Source organism: Pelmatolapia mariae, linkage group LG4, assembly GCF_036321145.2.
Source record: "Pelmatolapia mariae isolate MD_Pm_ZW linkage group LG4, Pm_UMD_F_2, whole genome shotgun sequence".
NCBI classification, from domain to species: domain Eukaryota; kingdom Metazoa; phylum Chordata; class Actinopteri; order Cichliformes; family Cichlidae; genus Pelmatolapia; species Pelmatolapia mariae.
The window spans coordinates 25,305,989-25,324,399 of record NC_086230.1 but is presented as its reverse complement, the minus strand read 5'-3'; the positions used below and the strand labels follow the sequence as shown (position 1 = coordinate 25,324,399).

At 37.7% G+C, this 18,411-nt stretch overlaps 1 protein-coding gene across 9 annotated transcripts; it reads right to left on the bottom strand.

Annotated features, from left to right (window-relative positions):
• Positions 1-18: 18 nt before the first annotated feature.
• nprl3 (NPR3-like, GATOR1 complex subunit) lies at positions 19-17,658 on the bottom strand. Of its 9 annotated transcripts, XM_063472152.1 has the most exons (15): positions 17,618-17,658; positions 17,214-17,306; positions 15,493-15,535; positions 13,298-13,367; positions 10,842-10,974; positions 7,341-7,415; positions 4,772-4,922; positions 4,588-4,669; positions 4,345-4,482; positions 2,599-2,755; positions 2,104-2,210; positions 1,786-1,915; positions 1,142-1,331; positions 866-1,058; positions 19-362 (listed from the first exon to the last, which is right to left on the bottom strand). In XM_063472152.1, exons 5-15 carry the CDS (start codon positions 10,926-10,928, stop codon positions 197-199), a joined length of 1,476 nt encoding a protein of 491 aa, XP_063328222.1. In that variant the 5' UTR covers positions 10,929-10,974; positions 13,298-13,367; positions 15,493-15,535; positions 17,214-17,306; positions 17,618-17,658; the 3' UTR covers positions 19-196. The 9 variants fall into 9 exon arrangements, with proteins under 9 accessions (XP_063328222.1, XP_063328224.1, XP_063328225.1 ...); XM_063472154.1 differs by lacking the exon at positions 15,493-15,535; XM_063472155.2 differs by lacking the exon at positions 17,618-17,658 and having other exon boundaries at positions 17,214-17,514.
• Positions 17,659-18,411: the final 753 nt, after the last annotated feature.

Here is an 18,411-nt window from a genome sequence, read left to right as displayed (position 1 = left end):
AAACCCTTAAGGCATGTCTGATATATACAAAATAATTTATTACTGTAAACAAACATTTGGCTCATACAGAGAAAACATCTTGCAGTCAAGGCATTTTGTTTTAAAACGTCTTTGACCACTTAGCTGTGAGCCCAGCAGGCCATTAACTTCTCCTAAACTGACACATTTTCCAGTTGCTGAAACACTGTCTGCACAGCTAGTCCATTGGTGACTGAAAGATTGAAATAATGGGATCTTCATGGTTGGTAACCACAAGGACACTGCGGAACTTGTCAAACAGCGTCTTTAGCTGCGAGCGCCTCATGTTCTCATTGTACATAATCTCTTCCAGGTGGTGATGTCCTCGGAAATAGTGCAGTAGCCTGGAAGCAGTTAACATAACAAGAGAAAGAGTTTCACTGACTGATCAACAGTGTCAATCATCCATGAGACAGGACTTTTGCACCTCTGATGGGAGTCTTCATTGCTGTGAAGGTGGCAGCACTGGAATGCTGAGAAGCTCTCCAGACACTTTTGATCTCCACCTAACAGCTGGTAAACTAACTCTTCAGCCTATGCTGCCCAATTAAATTTTACAATATTATGCAAGTAGATTTATTCAAACCACTGAACAAATACTTTTTTATCTATTGAGAGACATAAACATTTCATTTCTAAGGTAATTTCTCTGTTGAGCTGTCATAGGTTAAAAGGCAGCTGTGGTGAACACACAGAAGCATGAGGCAAAGGCAGGCAATCAGTTAGTTCATGTTATCCATGTACACCGCTCTCATGTTTGAACATAAAACAGAACAATGACAACCTTAAGAACACTTAATAAAAAAAGCAGACTACAGTCCTGTTGTCAGTTAAAGGATTTAATCACCTCGCAAACATCCGCAGATCCTCTGGATTTTGTGCAGCGGGGATGTTAAGAATAAACTGCCTCTCGTGCTCTGACAGGCTGGCGAGCAGTGTCTCAGTCATCCTCTTGTTGAGTGGGGAGTCTCCACCAGTTAGCAGCTCTGCACTGGAGTTTTCCATACTGGGACTGGTTAGGGTCATGTCATCACTGCTGGCTACACAAAACAAGAAGAATGTCAGATTTTATAGTAACGAGTTAGAGCCGTAAGAGCAGAAGAGTAGAGGCGGGAGGACATACTCGGTGAGCCAAAACTGAGCGCACTAGGGGTACTGAGACTGCGACCTCCTACTCGGGCAGCCAGCGGAGGGTCTTCATCCCTCAGCCCAGGCTCATCCTCACTGGGTGGTACCAACAAGCACACATAAGTGTGCAGCTGGATCAGGAGGCGGCGCTGCAGCATCCAAACCACCATCTGGATTAACTGGGCCTGGTTAACCAGCAGAGCAGCAAACTGCATTAGTATAAACTGAAACAAGGGAATCGGAAAATGCTCACGTAACCAGGTCAAATATGTTTTAAAATAGATCCACAAGAAAGAGTCTGATCCTGTTCTCATGAAAAATGGAGGATGCATACACTAGAGACGATGTCCCTTTGCCATTAATAATTCATCAGGACCTACACTGCCAGAACAAGACGAAGAATGATGGCCCACCTCAAGGATTATAAGTATTATAACTTATGTTTGTGTTCAGTTTTCATATATATTTATATATTACAGGACATAGATATACATCAGATTATTTCATTAAACATGCCTGAAATCATGCAAATTTAAAAAAAGAAAAGAAAGAAACTGGGACATTTTCACAGGTTTAATAAAAGTATTTCTCTTTTGAAATGCTTCACACATGTATTCCACATCATGCAATAACCCCCACCTCCTGTGCGGGAGCTTCCAGGGGATTTCTAAACTCAGCCAGTGAGACAGGCAGTGAGAACTTGGCTAACATAGAGGGCAGATCATGACCAGGAAACTGCCGGGCAAACTGCTCAGCCAATGGTGAATATCTATTCAGGGAGAAGAGAACAACACAGAGCTTATTCCATCACAGAACATCTTTTAAATTTAATTCCAAACAGTGTTGCAAGTCAGATCAGAAAGCCTCTCTATATGAGGAAATGCCATGGATGAGTGCTTAGCATTATTGTGCTTCATTTCCTCTTCCCAGCTGGCTTATATCACATCAGATACTCACAGGCAGATGTTGGCATGCGGAGACAGCATGTAGACATTATTCTCACACAGTGGGTAGATGATGATTGCCTTGCCCCAATAAACCAAATGAGCAGCAATCTGAAAGATCTAAATGAGAAAATATTTGTCAATTAATCTCTAGGATGCCAAATGAAAGCAAAATAAGCAAATAAGAGCTACACATGGGGATTTTCTCAGATTTGCATTACATATATCTGCCACTAGATGACAGTAAAGACCACCTGACTAAACAATTTCTGAAGGTTATACTTTTTTAAAAGTATATATGTATGCACAGTACACTTTTTCACATTTTAACTTTCTTCTATTCTATAAGTGATACATACTGCACAATGATTTATAGATCTTTGTGTATTAAACACAACTAATGCATCTTTTAGAATTATAAAAACTAATTTCATCTGATAAATTCAAGAGAATCACATCTGACATTTTAAACTGGAAATCTGATCCATGTAGTGTGACTGTCCTGTACCTGAAGTAAGGCCAAGTCAGCATCCTGTGCCAGCTGCTGCAGGTTTTTCACTGCTGAGCAGGTTTTAATCAGGCGGATCAATGCAGGGGAGCAGTCCAGGGGAAGCTGGCTGAGGAGTGTTTTCTCATTTTCCAGAAGCAACAGGGCATGATAGGGTCTGCAGGATCAAACACACAATACGGCTTCTAAATGAACATACATCCACATACAAGCAGACTCTGTTTGAAATAAACACACATTTATTTTATTTTACATACAAAGACAAAGGTATACATATTAAACTGTTTGTTAACTAAAATATCCAATCAGCCAGTCATATGGCAGCGACTCGTTGTGTTCAGGTATGCAGACATAGTCAAGACAGTCAAACTGAGCATCAGAATGGGGAAAAAAGATGATTTGAGTGACTTTGAATGTGGAATGGTTGTTGATGCCAGAAGCTGCTGATCTACTGGGATTTTCCCACACAGACATCTTTCAGGTTTACAGAGAAAAAGGTGAAAATGCCTTTTAGATGCAGGTCAGATAGGAAAGCAACAGTAACTCAAATAACTTGTCAAAACCAAGGTGTGCAAAAGAGCATCTCTGAATGTACAACACATTGAACCTAGGAATAGATGGGCTACAGCAGTAGACCACCCCACTGCCACTCATGTCAAATATGAACAGGAAACTGAGGCTACACAGGCTTACACAGACTCATTAAAATTTGACAGAAATCCCAATTGCATTTACAAACTGACAAATCTGCAGCAACCCGTTTGTGATGTTATTATGTCAACATGGCCCCAAATCTCAGAAGAATGTTTCCAGCACCTTGTTAAAACTATGCCATGAAGAATTCTGAAGGATAAAAGGGGTCCAACCAAGTACTTGCACAGGACAACTAATGAGAGAGCTGATCATAACTACAGCTATTACATTGAAATGCCAATAGGCGGCACTAAAGACCACACTAAATTCTGCATCGTTTGAGTGCTTTATATATTAAGTACATACATTTGCTTACCAAATACAATCCAGCTAATTAAGGCACAAAACTTCTTTGACATAAACTGAGGGGAAATTAGACTATTCTGACTAAAGGGCTGAAGGGTAAGGTGACCTGTGGATCAAGGAGGGATTTTGACAAAGCTGTGTTATTTGATGGTTATGTATAGACCTAAGCTGACTAGCCAACGTAGTACAAATGTGTGCATTTGAATGATTGCTGAAGTTATAAGTTGTGATAAGTCCTTTTTTAGCAAATTAGTTTGTACTTTAATATTCCAAGCTGGCTGTCACAAAATGATTGTTTTCTGGCCTTAACAAGTTATTCATATTATTATGATTATTAGACATTATGAACGCAATTGATTAATTCAGAGATGCAACTGGATGAACTTATTTTGTCATGAAAAGATGCAATGCGTGAAAAAACAGAAGGAATCCACAGAAACCACAGAGTAAGTTATGAATGTGTAATATAAATAATATCATTTTAAATATGACATAAAAAAGCATTAACTGTTACACCCATGTGTTTATGTTTTGACAAATGAGGTCTATAGGTGTTTTTAATTGGCCATTTGTAGCAACACAGCCCACATCTGCTGATTTTATTTCATCTAGAACAGATATTCCCCTTCCCCACCCTTCCCGTGTCTTTTACTGTAAACAAGGTACTTCTAGTTACAGCTAATCAAATAAGATGTTGTGAGATGTAAGAAAACGTAACATAAAAAGAAAAACAAATCTGTAATATACCTTATGGCCTTAAGGCTGCGCTCTAATGCCTCTGGGGGGATGTAGGTGTCACCAATCCTGTGGATCTTGTGCGGTAAACAGAAGCTCACCTCCAGCCAGTCGTTGATGTGAAGTCGCACCACACCGGTTGTACAAAGGCTGAAAAAGCGCCATCATCAGAAACAGCAATTGCAGAATCATATATTACACAAATTTAGACAGAAAATCCAAACAAATGAATGTAAAATGCATGTGGTCACACACCTGTCATACGCCTCCTTCAGGTCTCTTGCTAGCTTACATTTTGGAAGAATTTGTCTAAATGGGGACTGGGGGCTTCCATCTGCTGATACCAGAAGCAAAATACCAATATTCTATGTTAACAAAGATGTAAGTTTGACTAAGACCAAGTTGCAAATTTGATGTGTAGTCTGAGCTTGTATCTCACTTTCAGTCGTGGTAATTTCCTCCTGGACGGCCAGCATGAGTTTGGCCTCGCGGGTCAGGTACTGGCAGCGGCGCTCCTCGTGCTGCAGAGCAATGGCAATGCGGCGTGACAGGTTGTGCATGCAGCTGATGACGGATGGGTCAGCATTTGCCTGCAGGCCAGAGATGAAAAGCAGCCACTTTTTAAATGTCATAATTATGCAAAGAAAGAAAAATGTATCTGTTACACTGTGATTATAACACCAGTGCTTTTTTGTGTGGATGGTAAATGGACTGATTCTTATATAGTGCTTTTCTACTCTCCCAGAGTACTCAAAGCGCTGTATACAACAGTTCACATTCATGTCCAGGCTGTCAGCTGTTAACTATTAAACATCCCGTTTATTTTACACCTGAAGTCAGTTAATGATCTTAGCATGGCACCCGCTGAAAGATGAATGAATATGACTGAACACACTCAGTATAAATGTTGTTTTTGAGCACATCTTTGATGTTTATTTCTTGTCATATTTACGCAATTCAATACAAAGGCTCTGCAATAATTTCTACGTCTTATAATGTTAAGAATTCCGAATTGCATTTTGATCAAACTAGAGCACATGGAAGTATTGTTTCTTATGATCAGTCCACCTTACTTATGAAAACAAAGATGGAGAAATGTATATAACACAATCTTTTTTGTTTTACTGAGCTATTTTTACTTTATTGAGGAATTTTACGCAGCTTTTTTATTGTATTTTATCTAAAATTTTACTTTTTACTTTTATTGTAATAAACATTTACTTCTTGAGCTCCTATATTTTATTTTACATTCTGATTTATTCTAATTTCTTTTGTACAGTTTTCACACTAAGATACTGTTTTGTCATACAGTGTTTTAATTTATATAGTAATATTTTACATGTAAATAAGTTGTGTTTAATGTTTTTTGCTGCTTTGACACAAGAATTTCCCAACATATTGGATATAAAGTAGATCTTATTTTAAGGTAAATGGACTGGTGACTGGTTCTTACATAGTGCTTTTCTACTCTACGTGAGTGCTCAAAGTGCGTGATAAAACTTTCACAAGGATACTTTGGCATGCAGCCTGGAGCACTAACCTTCTAATTAGTACCTCCACCTCCTGAGCATGGATCAGTAGTATCAATGCATATTAGCCAAACATTGTTACAGACTATATGACTCTTGTTGACTTACTGGTAAATAACTTGATATTTACAAATGTCAGTGTTTATAACTTATGTGTTTTGTGACAGTAACTGTTCCCCTACTTCAGATGTTGAAAGGTGTTTCAGGCTTCACATGTAGACAGGTGAAAATGTAAAAAGCAGAGTCAAGTGCTTTTGCCAAAGCAAAAGCAAAAGCAAAAGTAAAAGTAATAAAACGGTAACTTTATAGATATGTTGACCAATTAGAAGTCTACAAACAACAACAGTGTTTTTGACACTGATGTAAAAAATGAGATAAAGGCACACACCTTTGATGATGCAAGACAAATCAATCTTCTCCATTTAAATATGGGTTTTTTTCAAAGGCTCCATGTCCAGTGAACTAAAATGCTGTTTATGTGTAAACAAAGGCCAAAACTCAAAGAAACAATACCTATGTACATGTGGAGCCTTATAAATAGTTGAAAGACTCAGAAACTGTTATTCTTTATAATGGTAATGTCTTTTTACCAACAAAGCAGAAGTGGATAAATAACTACAGAAATAAAATAATCAAATAAAATATCTCTATTAGCACTGGCTAGTGGGCAAATTGTTATTTTCACCATCCACTTCAACCATCATCATCTTCTCAGAAGTTCACAGTTGGTGCAGCCCTATTCAATGCAAGTTGATATGGTTTTATTAGAGAAATAAGAATATCAAATAATGTTAATTATAAACATAAATAATAAACATACAAAATACATGAAAACAAAATGTAGCAGTGTTTGGTTTACATACTGCCATGTGGGCCTGCTGTGTTTTTGGAAAGTTTCCACAGTACAGAATTTTCACAGTTGCCAGGAAGATATTAAAAACATGACTAAGTACTTTTTGCTTGCTCTTACTGGGAACCATGACACAGCATGGGGAGGGACGCGCTGGTCAACGTGATTAAGCGCCCCTTCCTCCCTCTAAGTTACCATGCTCTCACTGATAGAGTATACTGGAATATTATCAGCTACCCATACCACTCCCATTCACAGATTAAAGAAAACACAAAATCTATGTGTCCCACCCAAGGCAAGCTAACTAAATGTAAATTAATATTAAGTTTAAAGTTTCCAATATCAAGAGTTTTACAGTTATACACTTAACATTTGGCCTCGCGGGTCAGGTACCGACCTATATCTGACATATCAGTATATCTGTACATTTGCCCGTAGTACATCTGTATATTTGCTCTCTACTTAACTTATCTGCATATAATCGCTCTTATTGCACTTACTACTCTTGCACTTCTAATTAGATGCAAATTGTACTTCGTAACCCTGTATTTACACATGTGTAATGATAATAAAGGTGAATCCTAATCCTAAACATTTAAAATTAAAATCAAAATACATCTAGTTCATACCCTGAGTGCAAACACCACATTAAACAAGATCATTGTTGGCATTTCTCTCTTGGGTGAAGGATCTGTTTTAGAAACCTGCAAAGAAAAAAGACAAACTTATCACCGGATGCAAAATCTAGACAAGCCTTTATATTAAAATGTCAGTCTACAGTTTGTTATTTTGCTGTTATAGTCAAAACTACTAACTGATGCCATTTTTTAGATTTATTTTTTTCTTTGGAAGACTATGACATTTAAAAATGCTCAAATAAAACCTGCCACAACTTTTCCAATGTCCAGTGTAACAAAATCAAATGTTGTATTGAGTGAAATCCAAAGACATTCAGTTTAAAGACATAAATAACATAAGGAGCAGTACAGTATTTAATTTGATAAAAGGAGGTTTCACACTTTTCACTTCTAAAGTGAATTAAATAATTAAGACATAATCAAAATGCTATGGAAGCTAAGCCTTAACCTTAAGGCCTAACTTCCATGATATGTCACACCAGACTTGTACAATGATCTTATGAATTTACTGTGGACTGAAATGTTCAGTTTAAGTAAACAGAAGTGCTGCATGACATTCATGGTAATTTTAAGTCAGATAGAGTAGGTGTTGTTGTAAAGAATAACAGTGTAACACAGTGCAACCCTTGTGACTTCCATATTTCTCTATTTTCTCCACCCTGTGTGATGCATCATTATCTTAGCAACACATGCTGTGAGTCATTAGACTAAAAGACTGACAGCAGGGAGCTTCAGCCAAATTTCAAACAAGCCACGATTAAATATAAAACACTTTTATTCAAGCTAAGTACTGATACACAACAATATAATAATAATAATAATAATAATAATAATAATAATAATGATAATAATAATAAAAATAGTTGACACTTTCTATTGTTTATTGTTTATGTATTAGTCTCCCCATTAGCAAAGCAGAGCTAGCCTTCCTGGTGTTCATATTAAACATATACATCAACAAATTTCCAAACAGCACAGCATTTCACTAAAAATCAACAAACAAAGACGTAAAACATTACAACAACAATAATTTGCCATTCATGTTTGAGTTAAGCTCTGCAGGTACTGCTTTAGTGGCTTCTTAAACGAACCCCTGTTTTTGATCAGTTTGGTGTTGCTTGGCAACCCGTTCCAGAGAGAGGAACCTCTGTATAGAACAGCTCTTGTCATAAAATTAGTTCAACGGTAAGCTAAAGAATTCACTTCATGTGTCATGAGATCGCGGCTAAAACCAGTACTTACAAAAGAAATGTGGCACAGATTTCATAATAAAGGAGTTTGCATAAATAAATAATAAAAAAAGTGAATTTAATTGTCTATCAGCAGTGAGCCAAAACATTTGCTTATACATGTTGCACACATTTGTATTGTAGGAACTCTCTCAGCACCACGTGACCAAATTACTGAGCAACACTCCACATGTGACAGAACAAGTGAGCAGATGTCATTAATCAAAACAAAGGAGCTGGAGACCCAACAGCTGATTAGTCAGTCCTATTATATTTCTTTAAAATCAGTGAACACAGTGCCAAGACTCTCACTCTATCTTACAGACCTTCATTTAGGCCTCACTCCACATGTTTAGAGACTAGGGCTGCCACGATTAGTCGACTAGTCACGATTACGTCGACGATTTTCGACGACTAATGTAATATTCAACGCGTCGTTTGAAGCTTTGTAAGATCCCAAAAGACGCAGGAATAAGTAGTAGGATTTAAGAGTGTAAAAACGGACTGAAACAGAAGGTGGCAGCACTGCATGTACAAGGATGCCAGCTGCCGTTAAACCCCGAAGAAGAAGAAGCAGTGTCAGGTATCATAGGAGCTGTGTCCAAATTCAGGAACCGCATCCTCCTGTGCCCACATTTGTAGGCCGATTACATTACAGTGACAAGACGAAGACTGTCCAAATTCGAAGACTCCGACAAACGCGGTCGACAAATGCGCCCTTCATTTCCCCAGATTTGAAGGATGGGTCGGGTGTATACTTCGTGGCCCAACCTATCCCAGAATTCATAGTGCGGCCCTGCTCAGTTTCCAACAATGGCAGCAGCTAGTTAGTTTTAATATTACTCTTATTATTCTTTCTGGGTCACAAAATAAACGTTTAACATATTTTCAGGTAAGAATGTAGCTGTGTAAACTTCAAATATCTGCTCAGTTCATCAAGACAGCACATATTTTCAAAAGCGCTCCGACGTTTTCGGAGACATCTGTTACCCACCAGCTCGATAGCTAGCCGGGGTTCAAGGCTCACTAGAGCCGGTGAGAACACCGGACTCCCGGCAAATCGTTTTCAACCCACCGCTGTCTTTCGCTACTCAGGTTAAACATGATATAAGTCACTTAGATAACTTAAAAATGTTATTGTTTGGCTTTTTTCAGTATTTTATTTGTTCCTGGGTAAATTGGTTTGCCTGAGATTAAAGTTATAGTTTTTACACAGCTGAATAAATGTCAAGCAGACAACTGATTATCAGAAGTGTGAGATGCTCGAGAATATACTCCGGTGTCCTGTTATATTTTAGATAGCAAGGAGCAGACGGCTGAGTTTATTAAACTCCACTGAAACAATCTGCAAATTTCATTAAAATTTAATAAACTGTCACCTTGTCTTAAACACTTAAAGCTGTAAGCTAATGATAGTTATGTAAGAGCAGATGCATGCTGGTGCAATAAGCTGTACGTTTTACGTCCAATGGATGCATGATCTGATTAGTCGACTAATTGCAAAAATAATCGGTGACTAGTCGACTATCAAAATAATCGTTTGTGGCAGCCCTATTAGAGACAAGACCTGTGTATATCCTTAATACTAGAACTGACATCAGTGTAGTTAATAGAGGGAGAATAGTTGCCCTGTACGAGATGCATACAATCCATGGCTGTATTACAGTCAATAAAGGTACTTTTTACAGTGAACACAGCAGTTGGCAGAATTTCAGGCTTTTAGTTGCATTTCTACACTGAGATTGCTTCAAAATGAAAACAGTGTGCACACGCGGATCAATGAAACATCACAAACAGATTTTGAAGTTATTTGCTTTTCTTTAAACTTCTCTCTAGAGTCACATGTTTTAAATACCATCTAAAAAGTTTGTTAGACTATAGATACTAATGTGACTCAAATCCAAAGTGTGCTAGATTAAAGTCTGAATCTCAGGTGTAAGTAAGTAGATGTAAAGTTTATTTATTAAGCGCTTTTCATAGACAGGCAACTTTTCTCCCTATGGTTAATACCTGCAGTCTCACATAGCATGCATATATAACGTCTTGCATCTTAAGCTGTGCTTGGTAGAATATACTGCTCATGAATTAGTGCACTGTTAACCTAGTACCTGTGAGCCATAAGCAATTATTTTGCAATTGCAGCCTTATAGTAAGTTGCCCCACTTTGCAAATTTGACCCTATAACATGCTGATAAATACGTTTTCTGACCAGAAATTATTTAAACCTGTCAGCATGTGAGCTCAATTTTTTATCTGTTCCTACCTGGATGATAGGAGGATGCTGAAGCAGGGTGGGGTGGCCCACAAATCGAACATTGTCTATCTTCAGTTCAAACTTCTTTCCACACATATCAGATTTGGTGGCCAGGATTGTGGAGAGGACGATGTCAGAGAACCTAAAAGAGGGAAAAACCCCAATAAGAAAATGTGCAGTGTGGGGAGAGCGCGGACATCACAGACACAACTGAGATAAGTGAGAAAGTTTAAATTAGCTCAGTTTGCTTATACTTTTCACATTCCTGTCTATCGGAGAGGTTACATTAATCAGATGCATCTGCCTGTAATGAAATTCAACAAGTGTACAAATGGAAAACAAAACTTGTGTGCCTACTAGAGAGGCGAAAAGAGGAAAAAGGCCTCTTTGTGGAAAAGGTGCAATCGCTGTATGAATGAAGAATGTGAAAGACTCATGCTGGTTTGACTTAAGTAACTCATGCTGTGATCAAAAGGACACAAATTAAGGTGTTAACTCTCGGAAAAAAAAAAAAAAAAAATTAAACACACCACAGACTTACTCCACCACCACAATTTGAACTGTGTTCTTTAAAGCTTACTCTACATGCTAGAGGTAATATAAACAATACAGACTAAAGCTTCAATGATAGCCTTAAACTCTTTTTTGTAAAAACCAAAGCACTGATTCATTCTTATACGACGTTTTAAAAGGATTGTGTACTTAGATCAGGGTTGGAGATCCATATAAGACACAAAATAGGAAAGAAGGGGATAAAAAGACAGGGGTGATCTAAGCGAAGGAAAGGTGGTTTAGAATGATTTCGTCTTACCCTGCTACCAACTGTTCGTCAGTTAGTGGAGATTGCTCTCTGAAATGGGGATTGGGCCACAAAAAAGAAGAAAAAAAAAACAAACAAAAGGGAAAATGCAACACACAGTTGGGCTAAATGCATAAAAATGGACATCAAAACAAGCCGAACAAACATGTGATAGTGTGATGTGAAAACACTGGTGTGCTGAAGTTCTAATACCAGCAGTGCTGGTTAGTGAGCTTCTATACCCGCCTCAAAGGGTTTCAAGGTAACTAAGTTTGTAATAAAATATGACAGTACAATAAAATAAGTCTGAATTATCTTTACGGTTAATACAGTTAATGTATGGCTTCAAATAATTTTAAACGCTGCTGGTGGGAAGTAATAGAATATATATCAGAAAAATCATAATCCTGATTTTCAACAAAACTTTTCTTATTTTTGTTCTGCTAAATTAGTCTGGAAAATTCCTACACTACCTGCCCAATATCTATGATATGTTTCACGTCATGAACACCAAATGAAAGCTGCTCTTATGCAATTGAATGGCACTGCTTGCTTTAATAAAGCTAATAATAACAAAATGACGTAAACAAAGCTTCTATGAATAGGTTATTTTACAGACTTATATGAACATTATACAGCTATTGACACATATGTGGCATCGCTGTGAAGCAGTTTTACTCTTTTGTTTTACTCAGTAGATGAAGAAGTGCTCCAGCTAAATTCAGAACGTGACTGCTGGTGTGGTTACACAGTAACTGCCCTGATGGAACCTTACTAGCATGAAAGACAAAATAGAAACTCATCTTAAGATGCACATTAGGGGGTTACATACACTCACTGCCCACTATACTACATACACTTGTTCAACTGCTTGTTAATGCAAATATCTAATCAGCCAATCACATGGCAGCAACTCACTGCATTTAGGCATTCAGACAGAGTCAAGTCAACCTGCATAACCAACTCTAGCATTTACACAGAATGGTCTAAAACCGACAAAATGTTAAGTAAGTGGTGCTTTTCTGGGTGAAAATGCTTTGTTGGTGCCAGAAGACAAAGGAGAATGGACAAACTATTTTGAGCTTAGACCCAAGGCATGCAGAAGAGCGTCGCTAAAAGCACAGCACATCTAATCTTTAAACAGATGGAAAATTGGTCCAATCCATTACTAGTAAGGTGTACCTAATAAAGTGGCCAGTGAGTGTATCTCTTAGCAGCTGGGAAAAGTGAGTCTATCCAAACAGCACCTCGGGCTGTGACAAATATTAGGTACAAAGTGAGGTGAATGTTTTTGTTTTTTAAAAATATCATATACTGAACTGTTTTACTCAATTATATTATCAGTTTAATAAAGTTTATTAAAGGTCATGCACACAATTAATTAAAATCAGTGGTTCTCAACAGCTCAACGTTTTCAATAACCTAATAGCTAATAGTTTTTCCTGGTAATCCACACTCTCCCACAGTTTGAGAACCACTGATTTAAAATGTGTGTCAGCATTTATAATATTGCTGAAAAACAAAAAGTGTGTCTAGATGGGGGGAAAAAAGATTACAAGCATGATGGAGGAAAACATAATGAGCTTAAGAAGCTCATTTGGATCTCAGAATGAAACAGTAAGTTGAATAATACATAAAAAAAAGTAAATGAAGATTGTAGAAATACCTTGAATCACCATCCTGGTCATCAAGCTCATCCCCAGATGTGTTCAGCACATATGGATTCCGCTGTTTTGCTTGTGGACAGATATCAGTGAGAGTTAGTCATTATGAAAAATACATATTAGACTCATAACAAAAATAAGAACCACTGTGAATCTGACTTCAACTCACTGATCATAAAATTGTGTTAGAGAGACACATGCTGCCCCTGTTCCTAGTAAAAGCCTCTCAGCATCAGTACTGTGCCAGTATTTGCCAAAAACACAATTGCTGGTATTTAAACTGCTGTAAATAACTTCATGGCCTACAGTCTCAAAGATATCGCTCATGAATGATATGACGTCATTCTGAGCGAGAAAGAACAGTCCTATCACAAGGTAGAACTTTTATATATCTTTGAATTATCCAGGTAAAAAGTGTCATTAAAATGCATTTTTAAGAGAAACCTGGGCCAGTCCTGATCTAGAACACAGAGTAGGTGCAATAACGCTGAGTCATACAGATACTGGCAAATCAAGTAAATGCTTTATTTTATTAAAAAATCCTGTTCGGAAATCTTTTTGACTGCAGCCTATTTCCAATTATAAGAAATGTTATTAGGCATAAAAGGCACACAGAAACAACTGCAATGACTTTTTGGCGCAACACCAGCAACAAGAGCAACTTGTGAATGAAAAAAAGTACATCAAATTCATGTGGCACATAAAACTCATCCACCAACAACAGTCTGAGTGGCCAAGAGGGAAACTTCAAGAAAGAGGAACAAGCAGACCCGATCCTCAAAAAAAAAAAAAGGCAATCTGCAGGTCCAAAGTCGACAATCGCAACAAAAAGGGGCTGTTGGTTTGCCCTGGATTACACTGCTGCTTTATTATCTCCTGTAAATATGTAATTACGTGGAAGTGACACCGGGTTATCTGTGTGTGCGTAAATGTTTATGTTTCTGCTTCATGCTAATGCTAATGCTACGCCTACCTGAGAGAGATGACGGACACTCAGCGACCTTTTGGTACGGATATCGGAAAAGGAGTTTGTTCCCTCGGCTTCCAGAGCTAACCAGTATGACGCTAATAGGGCTGGTTTTGTCGCCGCATTTGTATGCACTGCTTTGGGACTGAGGGTACAAGGACTTTCGGTCATCTGGTAGACCGACTGACGGGTTGAGCATCATTTTAGCATTCTAGCTAACTCCTCAGTTAGCTTCAAACAGACAGGGAGCGTAATCTTGCTTCACTTCAAGCTTAACACCAGTGTTTGCCATACAAAGACACCGACCAGAAACAAATTATATCCTGACTAAAGTTAACTATAAAGCCTTGATATTATACCCTACCGCACATCCATCCACCACTGTTGGGATTGTTTTGTGTCACTGTGAAAACTGTTCGGGTGAAACAAAGAGGGCAGATATCATATCCTTCCGCTACTACTTAATCTACTGCCTCACTCACCGTGATTTCTATAGATTTTGCTTCCAAGGAGCGAGACTTTCTTGAATTATTGTTATTAATATTTTTGAATTAGTCTTGAGCAATAGATCTCCAGGCTTTATGAGGGTATTTTGAAGTTTTCCTTTGCACATTGACTGACTTTTCACTCATTTTTAGTCCTTCAGACTAACTTAACGTTGAGCTTTGAAGACCCAATCTAAGACATGAACCAGTGCTGTGTCACCACATTACAAATAACCTAAATGAACTCCTAATTAACTACCGCAGATCTCATCAGCATAAAAAGCAAGAAATTACTCTCTGAGTCAGAAAAATCACTTTGAGAATCTTTTGAAAAAAAAGTTGTCAGGAATACATAATTTAGAGGATGCATATGCAGGACAACGAGAGCCCAAGAAACCAAATATAGCTCAGAGAGAGCGTTTGTGTGGGACAATGTGGGACATGTTACTAATGCTTCAAGGTGATTGGAAATTGTTGTTTATCTTAGTTTGAAAAATATGATATAATAATAGATACACAAACAACTGTGAAAGACAATGTAATACAATCCTCCACTCCTCTTATAAGTCAGAGTTGTTTTATTTAATGATTTCATTCATATATCTATTTGTTTATTCTTATTTAATTATGCACTCATGAGTTCATTTTCTATTGCCATAACTTTCTCTTCTGTACCATTTTTGTGAGATGTGCTAATTTTAATAAAAATGCTATTATACTTTTTTTTTTTTAAATAAAAAAGTACCTCATAAAGTGGCACACCAGGTCGCTCGATTTTCATGGGATTCCTAAAAAGTATATTTGTAGATGCCAACAATTATTATTTAAGGACAGTTAGACATGATATAGTCACAATAAACAGATGTTGCCATGCATATGTACATGAATTGCATATATGCACTGCAATAAACACTCATTGGCCACTTCATTACCTTGGCCACTTCATTAGGTACATCTTGCTAGTACTAAGTTGGACTTCCTTTTACCTTCATAACTGCATTAATTCTTCATGGCATAAATTCAACAAGATGCTGGAAACGTTCCTCAAAGATTTTTGCATTTCCATGACAATATCACACAGTAGGTGTGTGATCGATGTTGTGAATTTCTCTTTCCACTGCATCCCAAAGCTACTCTGTTGGACTGGGATCTGGTGACTGTGGACCCCACTTAAGTGCAGTAAGCTCACTGTAATCTTCAAGAAACCAGTTTGAATTTATTTGAGCTTTTTGACCTGCAGGAAGCAAATTTGGAGCCTGTCTTCTCCATGCTAGAAATTGAGGCGCATTTTATGCTTTGATTGTGCCTTCATCCACAAATTGAGGCATGTGGATGAATGAAAGCCAGAATGAAAGGGATGACTCTTCAAACTCAAGCCCTAGTGATGAAGATGAGGACAACATTTTTAGCAGCACGAAGGTATCCAATCAGGATGGTTTTGTGGAGTAGGAAAAGGATGACGATGAAATGGTAAAAGTCCAAACGAGATATCCAGAAACTAAATTGTTTGTAAAACCTATTTTAATTTCTTGTCCATTTTTCTTTTATTTTCTTTTATTTTCTTTTAATAATAATAATAATAATAATAATAATAATAATAATAATAATAATAACAAAATTTTTTACTTATAAAGCGCCTTTCAAGACATGCACCCAAGAACACTTTACAATTAGATAAAACACATAATGGAAAAAGGACAAAATGAAGAACAATAAAACAAAAGCACAAGATAAAATTAACAAACAGTGCAGTATGCAGATTTGAACAGATGGGTTTTGAGTTGAGATTTAAACTGGGGAAGATTCTTTTTAAATCTCTGTATGGATCGGGATATGATTAAGTCTGACAACAAAACACAAATAATCTTTTCCCGTTTTGCACAGTAATTGTAATCCGCTCTAATTTTAGTTAATCTTAACTCTATAAAACAAGGACTCGTCAAAGTAAAATCTTATCCACTAGATGACGCATTTGGGCGACTGTGGGAGCTTTGACTTTAGATCCAGATGAAGATGGATGGATGGATGGATGGATTGCACTCTCTTTATTCTCCATTTTGAATATCACGTGAGTATAGGAACTCTGTTTATTCACTTGCATGCATTTAGAGCTGCACTATAATCCCCGGCGGACGCCTGCAGAAATAAAGCACATTTTAACAGTGGTAACTTTGTTTGTTCAAAAATAATAAGGGGATATGCATGAAGATTTTTGTAAGATCTTCTGTCATAAAGTACTAAAAGATCCGAGCACCCGGTGTGTATCTGTTCCAAAACTTTCAACCGCGCCCTCACGATATGTGACACACTGTTATCATTAATTTCAGAAAACCACTCCCTTTTATATCAAACTGTACATTTTTAAAGAAGCCAGAATAACCGTTCTCCGCTGGCAAAGATAAGAAATAAATTACTGTAAATAACTCACAACAAATATACAATTTGCTGACTCACAAGGGCACACACCTTATTCTCACCACCCCGGCACTTTTCCAGGTGATCGCGCCACAACAGCAGTGGCGGTCCTAGCCTGTTTGGCGCCCTGGGCGAACACTCCCTCTGGCGCCCACACACACACATACACACATATGAAGAGAGAGAGAGTATGCATAGTATGCAAACGGCTACCAAACAGACATCATAATTCGTCATACAATGAGAACAGGACAAATCAACAATTGACACTGACTAATTAATATTATATTATTGTATATATTGTTTGGAGTTTAGTCTGTTACTGTTACTATTTTTACCATTTCTTCTTGGAGGAACTGTAACCCACATAATTTCCTTAGGGATTAAGAAAGTATTCTGATTCTTAATGTTTTAGGATACATGACCTGCCATTATCCAATGACACATCTGCTTACCTGTACCTTTTGCTCGTTTCTCCTTGTAGGAGCCATAATTAAATGTATTGAATTTTAATGATCACTGGGTTTTCATTTGTTTGGTTGCTATGGTGATGTGTAACCGGAGTCACGTGGGTGCTAGCGGCGACATTAAGAGGGCGTTGTCAGTCTGTCTTTCACTGGTTTGATTTTGACAGAGAGGAGGGCTGGGTAGCCGTAGTTTTTGTTGACCGCAGCACAACGAGTTTCCCCTTGTTGCATTAGAGCTGTGATGTTTTAAGAGTTTGAATCGCGAGCCGATCACATTGCTCTGTAAACTTTTCAAGCACTGGAATAAACAAGCAAGCATTTCCACCTCTCGCATTATTGCGTAAAGTTGACAGCACGTCAGGCAAATAGGCAGGCTCAGTACCCGGCCTCTAGCGACTGTGGAAGTCGCTACACTCCTCCTCTTCTTTTCTCTTTTTTTTAAACTTTAAAAACGGGTTGTGTGAGACTTTAAATCAACAAAATATAAAATATACATTTTAAATTGTTATTGATCCCTTTACCCCTAGTCCTAAAGTGTATATTTATTTTTTTTACTCTTAAATATTTATTGTTCGTTTACTTGCACTGCTGTAACTGGAGCCTCGTCATCTCGTCTCTCTATATACTGGACTGTATGTAGCGGAGATGACAATAAAGTTTACTTTGACTTCAGCAGCGAGCAGGCGCACCGAGGGCTCTCGCGCTCACTTTTCGCGTATAGAATTTTGAAAAAACATCGGTGCAAATTATGAGACTGTATTATAATGTCTGGTGTTTTCGTG

Coding starts and splice junctions, on each gene's coding strand:
- nprl3 (XM_063472146.1), bottom strand. CDS start 14,464: ATGATGCTCAACCCGTCAGTCGGTCTACCAGATGACCGAAAGTCCTTG. Junction 7,416..10,841: donor AGCATCCTCCTATCATCCAG/GTAGGAACAGAT, acceptor TTTTCTTTGCAG/GTTTCTAAAACAGATCCTTC. Junction 4,923..7,340: donor ATGTGGTGTTTGCACTCAGG/GTATGAACTAGA, acceptor TCTGGCCTGCAG/GCAAATGCTGACCCATCCGT.